Source organism: Phyllostomus discolor, chromosome 11 (genome assembly GCF_004126475.2).
Source record: "Phyllostomus discolor isolate MPI-MPIP mPhyDis1 chromosome 11, mPhyDis1.pri.v3, whole genome shotgun sequence".
Lineage (NCBI taxonomy): Eukaryota > Metazoa > Chordata > Mammalia > Chiroptera > Phyllostomidae > Phyllostomus > Phyllostomus discolor.
The window spans coordinates 94,398,620-94,422,770 of NC_040913.2; the positions used below are offsets into that span (position 1 = coordinate 94,398,620).

Below are 24,151 nucleotides of genomic sequence, written 5' to 3' on the forward strand. Positions count from 1 at the left end.
GGAGTGTCCGTCTCCATAGAGACGGCGGGTACCAGGAAGAGGGGGGACGGTTCTGGTCCGCGGGTGGGGTCTCCCTCCTGGGGCTGAACAGGGTCGGCGTCCTGTCCCCACCGTTGGAGTCCTGCACACATGTGTGGAGCCACCACGCCCGCGTGGGTGTGAACAGTACATGTGTTCATACCCACGTGCACCCACGTGTGTCTGCGTGTCAGCGGACTGGGGGCCCCACGCAACACGGGATGCTGTCTCACAGCTGGTGTTGACTCCGCATGGTCGCTGCCCAGGGCGTATTTGAGTCTTTCCCCGGGAGAGGGCGCGCGCGAGCCGGTGCGCACAGCACGGGCCGTGGCTGTTCCGCCGGGGTGACCGGCGCGCAGCGAGCTCACCTCGGGCCCCGCGACCTCACGCCTGTCCGTGGCAGCACCGCCGCGTCCTGCCGGTCACCGACCGAAGTTCAGGGAGGTCCCCTGTAAGCACCACAGACCGGGGCCACCCAGGGTGGGGGTGTCTAGGGAGCCTCAGTTTTCACTGTTACTGACCAACGACCTTAAGACCGGAGTCCCGCTCACTTCCCCGTGCCCAGAGATGGGGTCCAGACGGCCTCGGAGGACACGCGTGTAAAGCGTGGACCCATGCCGAAAACCCACGTCCGGAGGGTCACGCCGCCCCCACGCCCCTCTCAGGGCCCGACAGTGACCCCTCGGGCACGGCGCCTGCGCGTCAGTCAGAAGGTGAAACAAAATGTGCTTCCTGAGATTTTTCCCCAAATCCTGTAATTTTTTAAACCAGCTTTGGGTTCAGAGACACTTTGTTGAGTGTAAGTCAACTCTGAGCTCGTAATTATTGATCGGAGTTGGCTCCGCCCCCGGGGTCCACCCCCTTCTGCTCCCTGCCTCCTCGGCCAGCAGGCCCGGGGCCAGCGACGCCTCCCCAAAGGGGGCGGACGTGGGGTCGTGGTTCAGATACCGCTGTAACAGAGGGGACCTGCAAGAACAGAGCTCGCACGTCGCCATGGAAACGATGAGTTCGTCCTAAACTGGGAAGTGAGGTTCCCTGAGCATTCAGGAGTCACGCGTCCAACCCCCAGTTGGTCATTGTTTCCCGAAATACGCCCGCCCGCCCCGGTGCGGTGCAGTGCGCCGCGTGGGCCCGCCCACGTCAGAGCTCCGTCTCCTCCGCAGGGGAGACCCTGCCGCTGGCGACCTCGAACCAGATCCTGCTCCGCTTCAGCGCCCAGAGCGGGGCGTCCGCGCGCGGCTTCCACTTCGTGTACCAAGGTGAGTGCCCGGCCGCTCGGCCCCCCCCCCCCCCCGCGCCCTCCCGGCACCCACCGCCGTCCCGGGGAGGCTCTGGGAGGGCCCGGCGGCATTCCCGGGTGTTCGGGAGGTGGAGGGTGCTCGTTTCTTTGCAGGGCGATTGTTTAAGGAGAACATTGACGTGTTTGGGCTGACGCACGTCTGTCTGAGCCACGGAGACAAAACCTCATCCCGCTGGTCTGACACAGCCGGCAGGCTCCCGTCAATCAGCTCAGTTTTACGTCGCGCTTCCCATGTGGCAAAAACAGCTTCAAGCACATTATCGTTTATCTAATTAAGAAAAACGTTCCATAAAAGTTTATGTTTTGGTAACCGTGTTGAGGAAACACTCATAAAATAAGCTATCCATTTCCACAACTCACTGCACACACGGATTGAAAGGACAATGATTGCACAAAACCAAACGAAACAGCCCTGCATCTGGCACTCTCTGTAAATACCTACTTTGTGTTGTTTGTGCTCTGGGGGATAACTTCGGGGATTCCAGCGCTTTCTGTTCGTTTTTGAGTTGGGGGCTCACGCAGCAGCATGTCTGAGGTATCTCCAGGTTCCTGAGAAACGAGGGCTCTTTCCCGTGGGCCGCTCGCGCGTGTTTTGCGTGTTCATACATGAAAATGGGGTGTCGGCGGGCAGCCAGCCCACGTGCTCCCTTTTGGGGGCGCGGGCAGGTCTGCGTCTCTGGGGTGCAGGGCGGCGGGGGCCGGGATCTGGGAGACGCCGCCCTCTCCAGCGGCAAGCTGAGTCTTCCTGGGCAGGAGCAGCACCCCGCTCTCCCTGGTCCCCGTTTTGCTCGAGGCTGGAGACGCTGAGCTGCTCCCCCACGTTCTCCTCCCAAGCGGAGGGGGGTCCCGCCCCGGCCCCGGCCTCTGCTCTTTCAGGAACACGCTCCAGGAAACACGTGCGAGGGCATCGTGTGTTTCAGGATGGGTGGGGGGGACGAGCTGTCCCATGACTTGTACGTGGGGTGACTGCACCCTGCAGGTCCGCACCGCCCCCTGGAGACCCCGGTCTGCCTTCACGGGCCGGGTGACCCCGAGGGAGGGGGCAGGCGTTCGAGAGGCCAGTTGGAGGGGAATCCCCCCGCCCCACACTGGTCCCAGCGGCGGCCGGGCGGGACCAGATGGACTGGAACCGGAGGTGCCGCTCTGCCGGACGCCGGCGGTTGGACGGGAGGCAGCAAACCCCGAGTTCACAAAGCGGGCTCGACCGGAGAGTGGCCGGTTCTGGTGGTTCACGTCCTACCCCCCCTGCCTTTCTAAAACCAAGTTCCATGTGACCTTTTGCAAAAGCCGATTTACAGACGGAAGGTGGAGAGACACGAACGAACTGGACCGCGTGCTGTAAGTTCTCATCCTGGGAAATCTCAGATTCCACGCTCCTGCCGTCACCTGCCGTGAGAACAGGCGTCCTTGGGGGTGTTTTTATTTATTTTTATAAAGACTAGAAAATCAGTCAGATCATGATATAAAATATCTGAGGCCAACAACCCAGCGTGTATCCTATCTTCAAATGCTACGCTTCAAAGCCATCCTCTTAAAAACGTTCTGTCTTTCTTTAAAGTTGCATATTAACATCGACCTGGCCGAACCCCGGCAGCGGACACGAAAGCCAGCGACTTAGAGGTGGCTGTGCGTCCCTGGTCCCTGAGGACAGGCGACGACTCTGACACCTCGGTGTCGCAGGGGGTCCAGCACCCCCTCCATCCTTGCCGTGCCCTTGCGCCGAGTCTGTCCAGAGATGACGGCTCGGGTCAGCGCTAAACCCTCGGGCCAGGGAGCTGGGGCCGTGAACGCTGGGGACAAACGCTGGGGATGTGACAAAGGACAGGAGCCCCTGGGCACGTTCCCAGCACGCGGGGAAAGTGGAGTCAGACATCACCCCCCGAAGGAGAGGGGCTTGTGAGCGTCCCTCTGTGAAAACATTCTGAGTGGGCCCTTCACCCACGGACACGGCTTCACGCTTTCCCGGTTCTGAAGCTCGGGGTTGCTCAGGGGCTGGGTGAGCTTGGTGGTCCCAGGACACCAAGCCCTCGAGGACCGAGGGCGTCGGGACGCCGAGAACCTGCAGGGGGCGCCGAGATCGCTGTCACGTACCCTAGCGGAACATCCCAGTCCGTCTGCTTCTGGTCAGAGGAGCGCCCAGCTCTGGTGTCTCATTAAGGCTTTGACCGTAGCCACGAGACAGGAGACAAAGCCACTAACTTTCACCTTCAGATAGGCAGTCGGTCACAACGCTGCCTTGAAACGTAGTTCAACCAAATCAGTCTTCCGACGTCTTCGAATACGCTCGCTGCCTTACCAGAGGTTCCCACGGGGGCCCGCCGTGGCCGAGGTCGGCCTACCGCGGGAGGCCAGTGGGTCCACAGGGGCAGCGTGGAGGCGGGGCTGATCCCCGAGGACGCGCGCCCGTGAGCGTGTCCTGGCGAGGGCTGCGCGCCCGCATGAAGAAATGGAGGCGGGGAGGAAGGGGGTCACAGACGCACATGCAGACCCAGTCTCGCCGCAGAGGACGGAGGCCGGGCTCGCAGGGCCCCAGCGGCCGCCTGCCGCGTCTGTGTGTCAGGGTCCGGTCGCCGGGACCGCCCCCCTGGCCATGAAGCTCTTCCCAGCCCGCACCCCCGGCCCTTTCCGTGAGCAGAAGACCCCCGGCAGCCGGTGGATCCTCAGCTGCCGCCCGGCAAGGGGGCGCCTCCCCCACCACGCGGGGCAAGGAGGCTCGGCGGCCACTGCCGCCCCCACAGACCTGGAACACGCCCACCGTCGGGCAAGCGTGGGTCTCCCTCGCTGCATCTGTGGGGGCCACGCGGTGTGGAGACACTGGACGTCTCCACAGGGGGTGCCCGCAGGGGTGGGGTGGGGTTCGGGCTGTGCCGGCTGCTTCTGGGGGGCAGGGGGCGCTGTCCGGGGGGTGGCGGCCAGGGGTCGGTCTGTGTCAGGAGGACGAGGAACAGAGCGCGGATGCAGCTGTGACTAGGAAATCACTCGTTAGTGGGAAGAGCAGGACTCGGGTCTCTTCTGGGGTTTGTATAGATTTTCTGAAAGTGCTTGTGGTCAGCCACCGACTCACAGCGGGCTCAGAGGCCGTGTGTGGTCAGCAGGAGGACGCGTGGCCCAGCGCTCAGGCCCGGCAGCCGCCAGGTGGCAGGTGGCACAGCTGCCCCGGCCACCCTCACACCTGCAGGCTGAGCGGTGCCCTCGCCAGCACGATGTGATTGAACTTGCCTTTCGTTGCTCCATCCGTTTTTGCCATTTCCAGACGTACAAGTGCAAATCTTCTCACAAAGTGTGGGGGGCCGCCTAGGGAAGCGGGGTCTCTTCTCTGTCCCCGAAACTGCTCTCCCATCCCCCCGACGTGTGCCCGTGGTGGGGGGGGTGGCGGTCCGAGAGGCAGACCCCGGGGAAGGAGGCGGGCACCCGGGTTGTCCCATCACTCGCTGTCGTGAATAAAGAACGCCGCGATGGCCATGCTCCGAGGGCCGATTTCTGTTCTTCTGGGGAAATAACCAGAAGGGGTTGCTGGGTTTTTGGCAGCTCTTTTTCCAGTCTTGTCATTGTTTCTTGACGACCGTATCATAAGCAGTCCGTGACAGATAGCGGCCTTTCTCTCTGGACCCCAAGGTCCCCGAGGATGAACAAGCTCAAGTCCCTAGTGGTGTCAGTCCCGCTGGGTGGTTAAATAATCAGATTTAATCACCCGAAGGTCCCTGGGTCCTCCCGGGCACTGGTCCCCCGCCCTCCTGCCACGGGGCCCCCCCCCCCCGTCTGAGACGAGATGGGAGGGCATCCTCGGTGTCAGCCGGAGGGGGAGTGCCCCGCACCTCCCCCAGCCGGGGGTGGACGGCGTCCTCAACCCCGCGGTCAGTCACCGACACTCTGTGCCGGCCCGTCTCGGCCTCTGTCCGCGGAGACGCTGATGTGTCCGCCTCGTGCGTTTTGCCCGCAGCCGTGCCCCGGACCAGCGACACCCAGTGCAGCTCCATCCCGGAGCCCCGCTACGGCCGGAGGATCGGCTCCGAGTTCTCGGCGGGCTCCATCGTGCGGTTCGAGTGCAGCCCCGGGTACCTGCTGCGGGGCTCCGCGGCCGTGCGCTGCGGGGCGGTGCCCAACGCGCTGGCGCAGTGGAACGACTCCGTCCCCAGCTGCGTAGGTAAGCGGGCGCCCCCTGGCGGAAGTCCCCGCGGGCGCGAGGCTGCCGGTCCCAGCCGCCTCCCGGCGTCAGGGAGCTGTCTGTCCGCGCTTCTGCCCAAGCCCCGTAAATCAGTCATGCTCCAGGCCGTTCCGAGAGCGGTTCACAGCCCTGGCTGGCGTAGTTCAGTGGATTGAGCTCAGGCTACAAACCAAAGCATCGCAAGTTCGATTCCCAGTCAGGGCACACACCTGGGTTGCAGGCCACATCCCCAGTGGGGGCCACATGAGAGGCAACCACATATCGATGTTTCTTTCTCTCTTTCTCCCCTCTTCCCCTTTCTAAAAATAAATAAGTAAAATCTTTGAAAAAAGGAAAAAAAAGAGCGGTTTACGTTAGTGGAAATAACTGGGCAGCAGCAAACCCTGAACATTGTTACTGTTTCTCGAAAGCACTGATCAGATAACAAGTAGGAATCATGTTTTCCTCTCCATCCTCACCAAGAACCCTGTGGACTCCCAAGCCCCGGGCATATGACCTAATTTCATTGCGGGGTGGGGGAAATCATTCTCCTGTCACTTGGAGGAATGCCCTTCTCCCCCCGCCCCCCGTGCGTGCTGCTGAGGTTTCAAAGGCACCAGGTTCAGGCGGGCTCAACGGCAATGACATTGCGGGTCCTCATTTCCCTGCTGCACGTGTGGGAGACCCGAGACGCAGCCGGGTCGGCCCTGGAGGTCACGGTGCCTTCTGGGCCCCTCTCCCCCTCCTGCCCTTGCTCGTGAGCCGCACAAAAATCACCTGGAGTTGGATGCAGGTTTGTACTTGGAAATGAACAGTGTGCAAAGCTCCTGAAACTCAGCAGGTGAATTCTCCTAAATGGGAGTCACCGCCCAGACGCCCTTGGTGGGTGCAGCGCCCCCGCAGGGGCTGTGACGAGGCTTCTTTAGGAAGACCCAGATCTGAGCTGGGCAGCGTTGTGCGTGACACTCAGGCGTGTCGCTGAGTTAAGAGAACAGGTTACCCCTGACCTTGAGAGCCTCGCAGTCCCTGTGGCGTTTCTCGAAGCCGTTGCTCACACCGGCAGAGGATGCCCGGTGCCGGGGGGGGGGGGGGGGGACCCTTCCCAGTGCTTATCCTCCCCCCCCAACCCGGTGGCTCTGTCTTCCAGTGCCCTGCAGCGGCAACTTCACCCAGCGCAGAGGCACGATCCTGTCCCCGGGGTACCCGGAGCCCTACGGCAACAGCCTGAACTGCGTGTGGAGAATCACCGTCACCGAGGGCTCGGGCATCCAGGTGGGTCCATCCGTCCCGCCCAGCGTCTGCGGCCGGCGGGGCCCAGCCCGTGCTCGGGCCTCTCACTCGCTTTTCCTGTTTTGAGTCCGTTCTTTTAACCTTTAACCGCATGCATCACAACCAGTTTCTCTTCTTTACTGTTTCTGTAAAGTGTCTCTAATCACGTTTCCGTATTAGAAATTAAAAGAATAGATTCCCTAGGACAAAATCTGTCCAAAGAGCCCTGTGCAGGAACTGTTGGGTGTTTGGTCTTGGCTTCCTGGTTCCCGCACGTTGAATCTCAGAGGCCTCCCCCGCCCCCACCCCACCCCCCCGCCACCGCCGCCCCTCCCCCAGCCCCGTTTACAGGTTGAATCTCACAGAGTCTCCCCCCCAGCCCCCCCCCCCCGTTTAACTGCCCTGCCTGCCGTCCCGCAGGTCCAGGTCCTCAGCTTCGCCACCGAGCAGAACTGGGACTCCCTGGAGATCTACGACGGTGCGGACGCCTCTGCGCCCAGACTGGGCAGCTTCTCGGGTGAGACGCGCTGCCGCCCCCCCTCCCTGCACCCCTGGGAGCGGGGGGTCGCACACGAGCAAAGGCAAACGGCCCGAGACTCCCCAGGAGCCACTCCCTGCGCCCCTGGCCCGTGGGTGTGGGAGGTCCCCCGTGCAGGAGGCCTTAGAGCAGAGCGCCGGCCATGGGGGGGGGGGGGGGAGAGACACACACACACACACACACACACGCTCCGTCTGCGGCGAGCTGGGCCGCCCTCGGCTGGACCCCCGCCGCTGGGAAGTGACCGGTGTGGTGTGCCCGCTGTGGGGCTCCCTGGGGCGGGAGGCAGCGAAGGCGGAGACCCCGTCCTGGCCGGCCGGGCCCTGTCCGAGTGCCGTGGAGGGTCTGGCACAGGAGGAGGCGGAGAACAGGGTGGTGGCTGCAGCGGGTGGACAGCTGGGAGGCGCCCAGGGACCGGCCCAGTGAGGCTGCGAGGACAACGTGCAGCAGGGCCCATCCCGGGGGGCGGGAGTGGGGGGAGGGGCTGGGGGCGGCTGTGTTGGGTGTGAATTACAGACACAAGGGGCATGAGTCCTTTGTTCTGTCCCCTGTAGCTACAGACATGAATAAAAGTGTGTGTGTCTGTGTGTGTGTATGGGTGAGTGTGCTTGTACCTGATAGGTTTTCCACCTTTGTCCTTGCGGGGTGTAAACAGTGACACCCCACGAGCAACAAACCCACCAGCACCCAGCTCTGGGTTCCCAAGTGTCACTCTCGACACCGTTCCCCCGAGTGGAACCGGTGCTTCTTGGAGCAAGACCCCCAGGGACACGCTGTGTTGGACGCCAACATGTGCGTCACGCTGACGTGAGCCCCCAGCGGCACGGAGGCTGTGGCCTCGGCCGCGGAGGGAGCTTTGCTGGCAGAGCGGACAGCGGATCCGGCCGGTGGCTGGGCAGAGGAAGTCGTCACGCGGTGGCCGCAGTGACAGGGCGGCCACCGGAGCAGCCAGGGGGCTGAGCCGGGGGTGGCGAGGGGATGAGGGAGAGGGTGGTGTCGTGTGTCTCCCTCCTCATCCTCACTCGTGCCGGGAGGGGGGGCGGCTGAGAGTGCACAGGCCGGGCACACGGAGCCCGGGGACAAGGTCGCCAGCCCCGGGGCGGCGTGCGCCGAGTCGAAACCTGACCGTGCACGCACACTCTCTCTCTCAAATGAAAACATATCATCTGCTAAGAACTTTAAAAGTTTGTAAAAAGCTTTAAAAACCACATATCTGAAACCTACGCCTAGAAATGAAACTGATAAGCGTTGCACATTTGTGAAAAGATTGTGCCGCACGCGTGGACCCGCGAGACAGAAGGCAGCTCCCTGGAGCGGGACGCACGCCGGTTCCCGAGTCCAGACCAGAGCCGGCTGGCCAGCAGGGGCCACGCGGAGACGGACCAGGACCGGCCTCCACGGCTGCTGCTTGGGGCGGCGGGGGGTCTGCTAGCGCCCTTCAGCGCTTCGCGGAGCTCAAGGGCGGGAGCCGCGTCCCGAGCAGGGAGCGGTCAGCTTTGGACGCATCGGGAAGCAGCGGCAAGGGTGCAGCGGTGGGGGTGGTCCCGTGTCTGGCCAGCCCCCACTCCTCCTCAGGTGAGTGAGTGACACCCCGTGTGCGGGGTGAGCAGAGCTTTCTGAGTGAGGAGGACCGAGAAAGCCAGCGGGGTCGGAGGAGAAGAGCATTCCAAACTGCGATGGTGGGAACACCCCCAGCCGGAAACAGGACGTGGAAGAAGGGAGTGGCGAGAAGAATCTAGAAGCGCCGCCCACGGGGAGATCGCGTGGGGACTTCAGGCCGAGGCCCTGAGGCCGAGGTCACATCCCAGGAAAACGAGGGAGGAGTCTGCCGGAAGGTGGATACGACATCATCACGTGGGCAGTTACTGAGAGCGCCCCCTGGCGCCCGAGCAGAGAGCGGGTAGACCCGGAGCCCCAGCTGGCAGAGGGGTTAGCGGTGCTGGCGGCGGAGAGGCGGGGCGGTGACAGCGAGACCCAGGGCCCCGGCCGGCTGGTCAGGGCCCGGTGGCCGGCCGTGGGCCACGTGGGGTCGAGGACAGGGTGGGAGGATGTGGGCGCGTGTCGCAGTGTCATCGGCTGACCCAAGGGCTCGGAAGGTCATGCAGCTGTGGCCGGGGTGCGTGGCGTTCGGCCGTGCGCACATCGTAGGAAAGCCCAGGGACAAGGAGGAAGCCGGGTCCTCCCCGGAGACCCCTGCGTCCTTGCAGCCCTCGGAGGACGCCGGAGCCACCAAGGAGAGAGCGGAGGACGACAGAAGGACCTACCTTTTCAGTGATGTCCGTCGATGCTGGAGCATCATCCACCGATCTCCTTGTTTCAGTCTAAACTGTATCCCTCTCCTTGCCCACCAGCGTTGCCTTCGGTGCAGCTCGTTCTGGAACTTTCCGCAGACAGCCGCGCTCTGCCCCGTGGGGGTTTCCTGGGCACCAGTGCGTGCACCCTTCGTCAGAGGGGATTTGAGCACAGCGGAGTGCCGAGCGTGCAAACACGCTTCAGGGTACAAGGGGGTCACACCTGCTCATCCTTGTCCCGTGTCGTAAGCCACCGCACCCAGACGGCTCAGACTCCAGGCTGAGGAGCAGTGTCCCCTGCTCAGCCCCTTCCCCAGCGGGAACTCCTCCATCGCTCTGCGCCCCCGCCTCCCCCCCGCCATCTCCCGGCTGGCCGGTGGCCCCCACGCAGGCTGTGTTTTCCTCTCACACATGTGTTTAGTGAAACCCTTCTCCCAGCTCCGGGGGCACCTCGCGCACCGTGAGCCGCACGGGGCAGAAGAGAGAAAGCCGTCAGGCACCAGCTCATGAATAATGCATCAGGCCAGGTTCCCGCGCTCCGCCCCCCAGCACCCCCCGCCCCCCCTTCCCCGACACCGGCGGGTTCGGAGGGCGTCCCCTCTTCGCTCCTGTCGGAAACAAAGGGCCCACGAATGTACCGTGAAAAGGGAGCGGGGCGAGAGCCCCGTGCGCGGTAACACGGTGTAGAGAGGTGTCACGTGTGCTGGGGCTGTGGGGCAGGGGGAGTGGGCGGCTGTCCGCGGCCCCCAGGAAGGAGACGGGCTACGAGTCTGGGGGTCAAAGCGAGACTCGGGGTGGGTGAGGGCGTGGCCGTCAGAGGAGCGGTGGGGGTTGGACGTGAAAACACGGCCCCCGTGTGCGGGACGCCCGAGGGGCCCATGCGCGTGACGCTGAGCCCCCCTTCTGCTCCCCTGCAGGGACCACGGTGCCCGCCCTGCTGAACAGCTCGTCCAACCAGCTCTACCTGCACTTCCAGTCCGACATCAGCGTGGCCGCCGCCGGCTTCCACCTGGAGTACAAAAGTAAGGCCCCGCCCGCACCTGCCCTCCAGGGGGCGCCGGGGAGTTTCTCACCCGAGAAGTCGCCCACCCCTCCTTGCCCCGGGAAATGCTGGTCTGAAAACCCGAGTTTCACGGTTGAATGGAATCGGGCCGTGCGAAATCCTTCTCTAGGAAACACGTATTATAAACGACGAATTAATGGGGAAAGTGGATGTTCGTATCTGGAACAATTAGAGGAAGTAATGGCTTTCATTTCAGGTTATTTGCATTAAAAAGCATAAAAAGTAACCTTTAAAAAGTAACCTTTTGTAATAGTATTGGCTTTCTTGTGAGAGTAAATACTCTTATTAGCATCCAAAAAAAACAGAAAATTGTAATTTCCCGATAGATTATGGCTCCACGCCCTTTTCATTTCCAGCCTCTCCGGCTGTTAGCTGAGGACCAGCAAAGGCGGCCGCTGTGCCGCCTGCATCTGCGTGATTTTTCATGTTAATTGGAAGAAGGTACCACGAAGGAGCCGCTAACCTTTTAATAATGGATGCGAGACTGAGTTAATAGTCTGACGAATGGGTGGCAAAGGTCAGGCCCACCAATCTTCCGTGGCATTTGATTATGCAGGTAAACCCTGTAAGAGCGAAGCCAGAATTCCCGATGAGAGCGAGGTTTATTTCGGGACATGTTGTCGAGCACTAAAAACGCTTAATGCTGGTATTCATCTCCTTTAATAAGCAGTTGCAGAGAGGCGGACACATGGCCGGGCGGTAATGAGTGGGCCTGTGAATCGAGATAAACAGTTCGCCGGGGTGGGAGGTTTGCGCGGCTCCGAAAGGCCAGATTTCCAGCCGATGATGAATATTCCGCGCCAGACACAAAGCACAGGGCCGCCTCCCCTCCCGAGTAAATCTCCCTGCTTATTGGCGGGCATTTGTATGCAAGCGTGCGTCCGCGTGTTTGAACGGGGCTGCCTCGGCGACGGTGTGAGATGGTGCCGTGGGTGTGGTTTACGTGGGGCCCGCGCCTGGAAAAGCCCCGCTCCTGTGATACATCGTGTGCGCAGTGTGGCCAGGGAGCTGTAAAGCGGATTTGTGAGTGTGTTGATGCATTCACTAATATTTGCAGAAGTGTTGGGATTGATGAATCCTCTTACTTTTCCCTCTCAAAGTTACCTTGTGTCTTCTGGCTCTCCACACACCTCCTATGGAAAGAAGTTCCGGTAAAATAACGAGTCTGTAGTTAGCACCATGCCCGCTTATCCACAGACTTGCAGGTCCGGCCGCAGAATTACCTGCGTCCCCGTCCTTCCCAGCCAAGGTTGCGCCTTCAAACGGAGGAGGGGAGGGACTTCTCACTGAGGTGACTCGTGTTCCAGAACCCGGGGCCTTGTTTCGTTTTGTCGTGCATTTACTTGCTGATCTTTGGGCAGCCGTGACACCGTGTTTTTATCTGTCGCTTTTTGGCGTGGTTCTTTCCCGGCACCGACTCCACGCGGGCAGCCCCCAGCGCCCCTCTCCTCCCTGGGCTCTGAGAAGACCATTTCTTGGCCAGAATCCCCCGTGCCAGGGTTTAACACGTGGGTGTGTGAAGCGTCTGTGGAATCAGTCTTCCTGAGGTCGGCGTCCCGCAGTGTGAGGGCCGCCGAAGGGAGTCGCCAGAAGGCGGCCGGCGGGATATTTGCAATCTGTGAGCGTGGCCCCGCGCCCGCCTTCACGTGCGTGCGGCTGGTCCACGGGTCTCTGAACTGGGATTTCTCCCCAACACTCTGTCCGTGGCATGGTGGTACAATCCACAGCAAGGAGGACACGGGGTGCTTCCAGTGGCCCAGGTCCCAGCCTCTCTGCAGACAAGGGGCCCCTGGGCACAGACCCCGAGACCCTGTGGCACCAGCATGGTGCTGAGTGCCCTGGCCACTGGGTAGGGGGGCGGCAGGTTCAGAGCCTGGGCGTCAGATCCGGGTGGTCTGGCCCCGACCCGGAGCCCCTCCAGGTGGCTGCACCAAGTCCCACCAGGGAGTCCCCAAGGTCTCAGGTGCAAGTGCGGACAAGGCCCCTGTCGCTGCCGTGCTGGCCCACAGGAACCCTACTGGGGCTCCTCAGAGGAGGAAAGGCACACCCTTGGATCGGGAGGGCTGGGCTGTCAAATGCTAATGCAAGTGAAGGGATTCTCAGGAGGCCCGGCCTGCTGTGGGTGGTGCAGGTTTTCAGTGGATTCACACAATCGTGCAAAAGCCGGGAGGTGGGCACTTGGAAGGCTCGGTGCCTCCCTCCGCCACCGACCCCTGCGGGGACGAGGGTGGTTACGGCAGAAAGCATGTGCGTCCCTCCACCTCTGGGCTCTCCGTTCAGAACAGTGGCCAAACCAACACAAAACCTGGGGGTCAGTGAGCGAACGCCCGGGGGCCTCAGGTCAGACAGACATGCTCAGACTCTCCCGCTACCCGTTCATCCTGGAAAACGCAAACTCAGACCCGGAGGGGAGGGAGCGGGCCCTGCTGCTGGGGAGAGGGCGGTGGGAAGCCTTCCTGAACCAACAGGGGAAATGCTGCAGGTAAATGTGGGGCCACAAACACCTACCTCCTGTGTACGGATGCACTAACACAGACATTACCCTGACGAGGAACATGCTGTTCCGACGTCTGTGACAGTTCACGTGTGCACACATGTGCGTCGACAGACAGCGCCCCCGGTCTCGGTGGGACCTGCTGGGAGGCCCACTCGGGAGGTGGAGCACGTGGATCCTGGGGGTGGCTCCCACGTGTCCTCTTTGTCTTCCGTGGATTTTCCCCCCGTTCCTGGCAGCTTTGGTTGCCCTGTCTCACCGTCGCCCCCGACTCTGTCCACTACGGAGCTGACGGATACGACTATTTCAAAGGTTAACGGTCTCCCTGGAGTTTAACACACCCATCCTTCGCACAGCTCAGCTCGCCCTCAGATGGCACTGTGGCACTCTGCGTTGGTGACAAGAACCTTACGAGCACATCTGCTCCTGATTTCGCCTTTTCTTCTTCTCTGCCACATCGTCCCACCTTTCTATGTTTACTTGCTATAAGGCTCACAGGTGGTTTTAACCATTTTTGTTGTGCTCAGTCAATATTCTTTAAGGTGACCAAAAATAAGAAACAAATGTTCATATTGTGTTTTATTTTAATCTTTTTATTCCTTTGGGCAGATCTGAGTTTCTGTTCAATTATTATTTTTTTCTGTCTAAAGAATGGCCTTGGCATGCCTTCAAGGTCAGGTCTGCCGGCAGCAACCCCCCCGGCGTTGTTTTCCCAAAGGTCATCCTTATTTCACCCTCAGGCCTGGAAGGTGTCTTTGCTGGGCCCAGCGGTGCGGGCTGACAGGTTCTCTGGTTTTAGCCTATTGAATTGAGGTGCCGTTTCCTTGTCTCCGTGTATGTTAGTTTACGCTGACAGGCCACCTGTGTCCCTCAGGCACCTGCCCCTTTTCTCCGGCTTCCCTCAAGGTTCTTTTGCAGCTTGCACTTTCATCGGGGGGACGAGGAGGGGCCTGGGTGGGTGGGTGTGTCCGCTGCTGCACGCTCACTGCACACTTGCCGCCACAGACCCCGGCAACCTTGGATCTGTGGCTTTGTGGGTTTCCTTGCCTGTGAAAATCCTTGACCGCTATCCCCCAAATACTTCTTTTGCCCGCCTTCTCCTGCTTCTTCGGCCGCCCCGCCCCCTCCTCTGCCCGTCCGCTGGACCCTGCGATGCTGTTTCACAATTCCGTGCGCTCAGCCTGTGTTATCCCCTCACTTCTCCTGGTGTTCCGGTGTGTGTGATTGTGGTCAGCCTTTCTCCCGAGCCACCGAGTCTCTTCTCAGCCGCGTCAACTCTCCTAATGAGCTCGTTACACGATCCTCCGTCTCTGATGTTGCGGTTTTCCCCCTAGAATTCCCATTTGACTCCTTTTGTAATTACCGCCTGCCTCTCTGCAATAATTACTCATCTCTTCACACGGGCTGTCCTTTCTCCTGGACCCTTTAACGTGTTTCTCATAGTTATTTTATTTTATTTTAAAGATTCTATGTATTTATTTTTAGAGAGGAGGAAGGAGGGAGAAAGAGAGGGAAATACTGATGTGTGGTTGCCTCTCACACACCCCTTACTGGGGACCTGGCCCGAAACCCAGGCGTGTGCCCTGACTGGGAATCGAACTGGGGACCCTTTGGCTCTCAGGCTGGCACTCAATCCACTGAGCCCCACCAGCCAGGGCTCACAGTTATTTTCATATGACTGTTTACTATTTCCATCGCACAAGGGGGCTCTGAGTCTGGTTCTGTTATTCCCTTTATCTCCAGGTCAAAGGTTGTCTCTTCCTTGCGTTTTTGCTTCTCACAGAATTTCCCACCAAAGCTGGACACGGTCAGTTAGACCGTAGATATGGAGGCTGGTACCGTGTATGCCCGGGAAGGGCTCCGGCTTCCCTCAGGTGACAGCTTCTGTCAGGGCACTGCGGCCGCCCAGCCCTGAGTGGGAGGGTCTGAGTCTGCCGTTGCTATGGTTACTCTCAGGGCCTCCCAGGCTTCGAACCCGTTCAGCTGGGAGCTGCATGTGCTCAGTGTGGTGGCTTTTCTGCGTGTCCGTGCCCCGCCTCCCATGTCTGGCCGTCCCCAGACTCCTCTCCAGTCCGCTGGGCCCCTGCAGGCCCCCGCCACGCCCTGGGGGGCCGCTGCTTGTCGCTCACGCCGGAGCCCCGGTCGCTCTGGCCTTCTCCTCTGACGCGGTCGGACACCGGGGCGTCTGCACTTGGGCACAGGGGCGCCTGCTCCTGGTGCTCCCGCCCTCCCTCCGAGGCCGTCACGTCCCACCTGTGCTGGGACTCCGGGGCATGCGCTGCCTGTCCCCAGGCCTGGGAGGCTGTGGTCGTGCAGTGACACCGGGTCTGAAGCTCACGCATCAGCTGTCTCACCATCTGTGGGCGGGGCCCCTTCCGTCCCCGACCCCGAGCGCCGGGACATGGGTCCTCGGCGGGTCCATCAGGCGTCAGTGCCGGTTCTTCCCTGTGAGCATGGCAGCCGTCATCTGCGTCTGAGGTTCTGGCCCCCAGACAGCGGGGACCGAGCGGGTGGAGGGGAGTCTGGGCCGGACAGCCGTGGCAGGGCCCGCCCCGTGGCGGGGGGGGGGGGGGGGGGCGGGGGAGGGAGGGAGAGGAAGGAGAGCGAGCAGAGAGCACTGATGCCCTTAGCACACAGCGGGAGCTTGAACCCCCCATCTGCAGTCCTTGGAGAAAAAAAAAGAAATTCAGATAAAAGTCAACGTAGCCGCTGTTTCATTACTCGAATCGAATGCTAATCCTTTAAGGGCTCGCGGTAAGCACAGATTTTTTTCCCCGTGTTAGCTTGCTTGCAAGTTCGATGTTAAAGTCGTGATTTGCCATTATAAAATAAGTGTAAGATATTTAACTAATGTGCTAGATTCCATTTCGCTCAGATTTCAATATTTTCCAATGTTTATTTGTTTATCCAGAGCTGGCTGTGATACAGTCGTGTTACTTCAAGTACAAGTTCAAAACTCACTATACACAATCAAGTCCTTCTTCTGGGCGTGCCTGCCATTGCTCGTTAGGTACACAGTGAAAGGATTCTGTACCGTGAATCGGTAAGACCTCCCTGGGAAGCTACGTAGTCAAATGAATTAAAAATTGATGTTGCTTCGGTTCAGAGAAGCAGGAGGTACCCTGTGCGCTCTGCGGGTATTTGAGACAACTTAAAATAAGAAATATGCACACAGCAAGGAAGTCGTTAAAAGGGAGAAACTTTTAAAGAGAAGGATAGTGAGTGTAGGAGCCGCTATTTTGAAAGAACCGCTGTGATCAGGCATCCATTGTAGCTGTGGGTTTCCGGGAATGAAAGCAAACGTGGGAATAGAACTGATCTGATCAACTCCGTGTAAAGAAAGGAAACACAGCAGCCAAACGAGACGACAACGCCCCTCCTTGTTCCGTGTTCCGAGTGGCGTTTGCAGCCACGAGGGAAGCTGTCCCCAAAAGCGGTTCTCTGGAACACGCAGCGGTGGCCGCCCGTGACGACCCGCGTGGGTCTCTGATCTAACGCCGAGGGCCTGCCCGCCGGCCTGCACTGCCGTCTGCCCGGGTCTGCGCCCAGGGTCCTCGGGAGGCGCCCTGTGAGGCCAGGTGACCGGGGCTGCACCTGGACACCCCGCCTCTCCCGCTTGTCGGCACAACCTCGTCGGCTTCCTCCTGTTCCTCTGCACGTGCCTCTCGCCGGCCCGGGGGAAGGGCCGAGTGAGCGGGGATTCACGTGCGTGCAGGAAGTGCCTCGGGTCTTCCGGAACAAAGAGTGCTCAACGCGCTGAGAAGGATGCTCTCCTAATGGAGCGTTGGCAACGTGGATTGCCCCTCTGTAACTGTAACAATCCCCATACAGACACGCAAATGTTAGTGTGTGGCTTAAGGGAAACGAACTATTACTTTAATGATGTGAATGAGGTGCCCCCCCTCCGAATGGTGGCGTGAGTGAAATCACAGGACAGAGCTGGCACCCTCCCCCCGCCCCCAGAGCATCAAAGGGCCTCCCACCTGTGCACACAGGGCCCCAGCCCCCTGCCAGCATCACGCCCGGACCCGACCTCCTTTCGGGGCTGTGCTGACGTCATCACCTTCATGGCGGCCCCTTAAGCCCTTCTCGCATGAGTATCATCATGGTACTCATTCGTTGACCCATACGAGCTTTTCTAAATGCATTTATAGTGCACAGACTCTCCTGAGGCTGCCCGTGGACTCCGAGGTTTAGTGGACGGAGAGTGCGTCCCCTTGCTCTGCGTTTCCCAACAGCACTTTTCTCTCCACCCCGTGTCCGCTTTCACGGTCACACCAACGCACCCCACTCCCACTCCACTGTGCCTTCCGGAACCCTCCCCACCCGCACCCGGCCAGGACGGCCCAGCCCCCACTCATGTCCGCGAGCCCTCCTTTCTCCCAGCGTCTAGGGTCTGTGTGCTTCGGTTCCCGCACACTCTCACTCTCGTGTCCTCCACACACGACCAGGTTCTCAGCTCCCCGGGACCCTGGGAAATAACCAGCACCCCCCATGACCCCCTTTCCTGCATCTTGCAGCAGAACGGGATCCGTTGTGTCGGTTCACTTGTCTGGTCTCAGACGATCTGATCGGTAGGTTATGATGTCCAATTAGGGAAAAAGGAGTGATTTTAAAGACATAAGGGTATCTTCTCTTCGGTACTCCATCTTAAACAGAAGCTCCCATGATTTGCAGCTTTGAGAGGTGAATGACTTGTGACCTCCACGTACTTGCGAACCGTCTTGCACTTCCTGGAGCCGCGTGCAGGCAGAGTCCGTGCAAAGCCCCGTCCGGTGCGGCTGCTGGTCCTGGAGGGGGGAGTGCGAGCGCCCGTGCGTCTCACGGTCACGCGCGTCGGGTGTCCGTGTTTCAGTGGATCACTGTCCCCACTGACCCGTCCGATACGTGGATGAGGGGCCTTGAGGGGACCCGAGGCAGTGGCTGTCCTTGCCCCCGCGCCACACCCGGGGGGCCCTGTGCTCTCGGGAACGCTGCGTGGCGCCGCCGCAGCCGCCCCCGCCGCAGGACGCCCTTCTGGGTCCGGGGGCTGAACTGGAGCGCGCAGGTCGGAGGTCGGGGCGGCGGCGGAGCCTGAACCGCATGGTCGTGTGGGCGGGGCCTGGGGACCGTGTGCAGGAAACAGACCCGCACTCCCCGCGGGCTCCACGCTCGAACCATTTTTCCGTGGAAAACCGCTCCCTGAGGGGCGGGGTTTTCCGTGGACGCCCTTTGCTCTCGTGGGGACACGCAGACTCGTCTCGGGGGACGGGGGACGCGCGTGTTCGCGTCTCTGCCACCGTGACGTCCGAGCCTTACTTCGAGGGCTGCTGTCAGCCCCCGAGATGTCTCCCTAAGTGGACCGTGACCTCTCTGTCCCCCTGTCCTCCACCTCGTCGTCCGCCCCGTCGCGCCGTTTCCGAGTCCCGGGTTTACGGAGAAGGACCGTGAGCAGCACCTCTGTCGGCGGTTGTGTCAGACCCGTAGGCGTGCAAAGAGGGGGAGGTTTGTGCAAACGAGCAGCTACTGTTTAATTAATGACAGTGAGCGGCGTGCGCAGCACATTTTCCAGAAGTAAGAGGGGCCTGTGCGTTCTGTAGCGCCCGGGCGGACCGCCCGCCATGGAATGTTTGTCTGAGTGCACGTCCGGACTCCTCCGCCCGCCCCCAATCCGCCCGGGTTCCCGTCTCCTTGGCTCTGCGTTCCTCTCTCTGTGGTCATTTTCTTCCTTATCTGGAACTCCCCCCCTTGGGAAGGTTTGTCTTTGGGCTGTGAAGGCCGAAAACCATGCACCAGGGCGTCAGAGTCATTGTCCCCGGGGCCACGGCAGCCTTGTGGTTGCCTTCCAAGAGCCCAGTGTAACTTTAGGGCTGTGTAAGTGTAACTGCTCCCTAACGGTCAAGCGAGAGCTGGGCACTGCTGCGGGGCAGAAACCGGGTGCGGGGGGCGGGGGGGGGGGTATAAACAAGGTGGAGGGCCAGATTCGGCCCACGGGCCATACGCCATACCAGTCAGAATGGGGGCCACACTAAATTGAGAGAAAAGACTCAAAGTTATTTCAACTGCATCTACAAAGGTCTCATTTTTCCCGCTCAAAACATCTGACAAAAATGGGGTGTTTATTATGTTTCGAAGTCATTCTCATTTTCGAGGTGTCGGCAAACCGCTCTCCGAGTTGCGCTGAATGGACTTGGAATAATGGCCGCACAGGCCCGGCGAGGGGAACTCTGCGGCGTGAGCTTCACACTCCTCGGTCAGACGGGGCCCTTGGCATTCTGACGCCGCTGTTCCCCCCGTCTCCGCTCCCACGGGCTACGGGCACGGACATAAAAACCACTCCCGCTACTTTCCCAATGTGACCCCAGTTTTCCAAATTGGGACGTTTCTAAAGGCCCCAGTTTTTCCATTTGAAATGACCAGAACCCACGTCCGCAGATGAGGTGGCGTCAGCGCCGTGGCTCACGAAACTCTTCTCTCTGCCGAGACGTTTCTGTCCAGCAGGAGGCCTTCCAGGTCTGACCTTCCAGGTTTGACCTTCCAGGTTTGTCCTCCAGGTTTGACCTCCCAGGTCTGATCCTCCAGGTCTGATCCTCCAGGTCTGATCCTCCAGGTTTGACCTTCCAGGTGTCTATGCTTCTGAGAAGGAATCTGGGGTCTCCCTAGCAGATGCTGGTGTTTTACAACCTTATTGCAGGAAGTCTCCAGATCAGTTCTTTCACTCGTGTGTATCTTTCCGAGTGTCTGCTTTCGTGCCGAAACAAATGCTCTTCAGTGACGGGGTTCACGGCCCTGTCTGTCACTTGCCCGAGACTGCCACCCATGCCACCCAGGATGGAGCAGCATCAGCGACCGGCGTCGCTCACCTGAAGCCCCGTTCCTCCGAACCTCCTCTGCCCCACGCGAGGGTCTGTGCAAGTTTGTGTCTTTCTGGGTGTTTTAGAGGCCGACACGCACAGTGTTGCGCTGAAGGCGACCTCCTCTGCAGCTCACGGGTCTCGCACACCCCCCCACCTGCTCTGCTCACAGCTGTGTTTCCCGTTTCGATTGGAATAGTGATGACACGCCCCAGTGTCCCCTTTCTTCTTCCCCCAAAACTCCTCGGCACGCCCCCTTCTGTCAGCCGAGGGTCAGAAGTTAGTGGTTCTGACTTCTAAGCAACTAAGGTTTTGCACGCACCTTGTTATTGCGACCTCGCACCCCCCCTCTAGTTTTTGTGTTTTGGGCTGTAATGCACACGGTGGATCTTTCTCTGAAAGGACCCCCCCACACACACACCTTAAAGCACAGGCGAGGGCTCCGAGGTGCCCAGCATGCAGTGTGCCTGCGTCCGTCCCCTGTGCCCTGGACGTGGTTTCCAGACCGAAGGTGACACCCCACTCGTGACGTAAGCCAGCTCTCACTGCTGCTGGGTCATTCCCAGTGCTGCCGGCGGATTGGGGGATCTCAGGGCACCTTTAGGGGTTAAATCCGACATTTGGGAAACACTTGGGCTCCAGTCTGGGGTGGCTCGGTCGTTCACAGGTCTTTGTGGGTCATCACACCACCCCTCCTCTTCTCCGCACCTGAACTCCTGGATGGAAACGCCTGTTTCGTTGTTTGCTCACACGGCGTGACTGGGAGCTGCTGCTACAGATGCCAAGCAAGCATCTTAGTGCCCTCAGCTTCCAGCGTGCCCTGAACGCACAGGGACCGTGGGCGAGGCTGGGAAGGGAGGTGGTTCTGTCCACACTTCAAATGTCAAGGCCTGCAAATACCCACTGCCTGTGGCTTACCCCATCCCACACTGATTAAAGTAGGCTTTCAAGTACGGTTTTCATTTATTCAGAAATCTTATGATAATCCTGCAAGTACAGCTATAAATGCGGGTTGTGTTTTCACAGCTGAGTTGGATTTACGTATACATTTCCAGGAAGAAGAAAATAAAAATAAATCAGTGTACAATAAATGCAGTTAAATTAACACATAATAAACAAATAGGGTAAGTAAGTAAACACCTTTTATTTGTAACGCAAGGGGGACTTAGTAACTAAATCTAATTTTGAATTATTCATTATAGTTCTTTTGATTTCGAGATCTCTTTTCCGTTCACTTGGTGCACTCTGGGGCTCCCGCTGCTGCCTGGGCTCCGTCATGGTGGATGTGAGCGGGAGGTGTCCCCGATGATAATGTCTTATCAACACGAACCAGCTTCGCGCTGGTCCGACGTACAGCTGTAGATGTTACTCCGAGAGAATCTTAAGTGCGCTTTTCTCAGGGTCAAATTAAAATGGAAAGTGATGACAGTAGCTGATCTTGCCAATACCTGATGGGAGAAAAACGTGAAGTTAAATATCGCTACAATCTGGACTCCAAGGTTAGAAAGATGGATAAATGAGACATGTTCCAATGAAACACGCGAGAAGCCTGGGCAATTGTGTTTCTCTCACACTTAGTGATTTTATGGGCTATGAAAAGCCCCAAACGTGCTAGGAATAGAAAATATTGCCACTCACTGCATACGGCGCGTCCTGCTTATTAACGTGCAGCCTTTTAGGGAGAAATCCGTTTCCACTTAGAAAAACATAGTTAACACCATGCAGACCAGGTAGGGTCTTGGGGCTGCGGGGCTGGGATTAATCACCGGTTAGCGCAGCCGGTGGGCGGGGGCAGCCCCTCTGACACAGATGGTCCTGGTGGGCCGTCACCGCCACCACAGGGAGTGAAGACACTTCCCCCTCTTTGGTCTCTCAGGTCTGAGGTTAAAGCAAGGCCAAGAGGTGGGGCTCACACTTGCGCGAGTGCGACTCGGGGGATGGAGTCCTATGCAGGGCACGCTCGGTGGAGGGGTCAGGCATCTCCACGCCTGTGCACTCCCAGAGGCCCAGAGGTGGCAGGGATGGGGCATCGCCTCTCCACCGGGCAGACGCACCTGTGCGCCCTGCCTGCCGGGGCACCTTACCTGTCATCACCTGGACTGCTCTCGGCCCTTTCCTGCGTCTGTGGTGCTGGAAGCCTTGCGAGGATCAGAGCTCGCACAGTCTCTCTGCGGTGACCAGCCCCTGGTGTGCTCATCCCCTGCTGGGCTCCGGTCCCTCCGAGGGCTGCCGGTCCAGGCTCGGCAGCCCCAGTGCCCGGCCTGCCTGCCGGGTGGGCGGATGGACACGTGGGCTGGCGGCCGCTCTGCCGCGCTCAGGGGAGCCCTGTGCTTGCCATCCTCCGTCCTAAAACTGTCAGTAATGTTCTCTCTGACTTCGGGGATTTTCAGTGAAGTCCAATGTTGCGTATTTTGTGTATTGGTATGGTGAGGGTTTGTATGGGTAAGTGTTAAACAGGGCTGACTTGGAAATAATTTCTGTGATGTTTTGGGCTGAATCCCGGTGTTCTGTGATATATTTAAAGCACTGTTAGTGCCGTAACTAAAGGACATTTCCTCCAGGAAAGTGCCCGGTTACACCTTTCAGGCCCGTACGTAGTGGTGCTGTTCACTGAAGAAGGGCCTGCTCGTGAGAATGGTCTTGTGTTGTCTTCGAATGAGCGAGTGTGAACGTGAGACATTTCTTCCCCTGTTAGTTTCCTCAAAGAGCAGGGTTCCCAGAGTCACACTGAACATGTTTCATAAAGACGGCTGAGTATGTTTGAAAAACAATAAATAAGAAATATCATGGGGTTTGCATCTAATAAGGAACATAATATGTCTTTAGGGCTCCTCAAATTGTGTCTGCGTTAGAATTTAAGTGTTTTATGTGAAATGTGGATGTCACAGGTTTCATTTCAAGAAACCGAGGATAAAATCAATATTAAGAGGAAATAAAATAATGTCCAAGACTTGGCTCCAAGCTGGTTAAGTTAGTTCAAGTCCTCCTGGCAGGCGAGCAGGAAAGAGCGAACGTCTCCGCCCGTCCTGCAGGGGCGGAGCAACGAGAGACAGAAAATCACTCTGGAGTCGCACGCAGGAGGGGGGCGCGTGGCTGACCTCTCCCCGTGTCTGCCTCCCGCAGCCGTAGGCCTGGCCGCGTGCCAGGAGCCAGCGCTGCCCAGCAACGCGATCAAGACCGGTGACCGGTACATGGTGAACGACGTGCTGGCGTTCCAGTGCGCGCCCGGGTACACGCTGCAGGTAGGTCTGTGCGGCCGCGCGCACGCTGGGGCGCACGCTGGGGCGCACCTGCGCGCGCGCGCTCGGCTCCACCACGCGGTTTGCTTGTGAATGCAAGGTGCCACACTCCTCCCGCGGGTCGCCCGCCTGACTCGCAAGGTGGAAACGGCTTCCACGTGGTAAAGAAGTCCCCCGAGGTCGAGCGTTTTCTCTTCCTAGTTATTTTCTCTCAAAGCGGGTGGCTCCACAGACGAGACGTAAGGGGCGCAGACTCCCGAAGCCGCACCCGCGCGGCCGTGGGCGCGGTGTGAGTGACCTGCCGCCTCTCTCCGCAGGGCCGCTCCCACATCTCCTGCATGCCGGGGACCGTGCGGCGCTGGAACTACCCGACCCCGCTGTGCATCGGTAGGGACGCGCCCCGTCACCGCTCCCTGGGCGCCGGTACCGCCTCCACCGCAACGGGCTCCTCCTTGAGACAAAAGACCTGTGTCCCAGCTTCCTCCAGTGCTCTGCGATTGGGCCCTGGGACCGCACCTGTCCCTGCGCCCTGTCCCCCACACTGCACGGTGCCCGTCTGCCACAGGCCCCACCCCCCAGCAGCCTCCGTGCCCGACCCCCTGCCCCCACCCCGTGCAGCGTCCCCCCTACCATGGAGGCCCCCAGCAAGAGGGAAGGTCCATAATGATGCTTGATCCCTAATGAGGATCCGACCTTTTGCAGATTCTCTGCGGTGTGCATCTCTGCGTTTCAGCATTACCTCTGATCTCCCCCCATTACGCCCGCACTCACCCCCCAGCAAGGCGTGGTTTCGCCTCCCAGGCCAGGGCCTCCCCCTTCTTACCCTCCCGTGGGGGGTCCCCACGTCAGGTGGGGCACCACACTCAGGGCAAGCTCTCACCACCGTGTGTGTGTGTGACGCACTTTCTCCCGTGCTGATGTCACGTCCTGACATTCCCCTCCCTCACGCCCCGCAACATGGC

The 24,151-nt window shown here is 59.7% G+C and overlaps 1 protein-coding gene across 1 annotated transcript in view; it reads left to right on the plus strand.

Annotated features, from left to right (window-relative positions):
• LOC114508849 (CUB and sushi domain-containing protein 1) overlaps positions 1 to 24,151 on the plus strand; it is a 416,019-nt gene that overhangs the window by 306,498 nt on the left and 85,370 nt on the right. Inside the window, exons 34-40 of the mRNA XM_036011116.1 lie at positions 1,182 to 1,277; positions 5,259 to 5,462; positions 6,610 to 6,734; positions 7,152 to 7,248; positions 10,478 to 10,582; positions 23,074 to 23,192; positions 23,507 to 23,576. Coding sequence (XP_035867009.1) covers positions 1,182 to 1,277; positions 5,259 to 5,462; positions 6,610 to 6,734; positions 7,152 to 7,248; positions 10,478 to 10,582; positions 23,074 to 23,192; positions 23,507 to 23,576 — 816 coding nt within the window. The remainder of the gene's footprint in view (positions 1 to 1,181; positions 1,278 to 5,258; positions 5,463 to 6,609; positions 6,735 to 7,151; positions 7,249 to 10,477; positions 10,583 to 23,073; positions 23,193 to 23,506; positions 23,577 to 24,151) is intronic.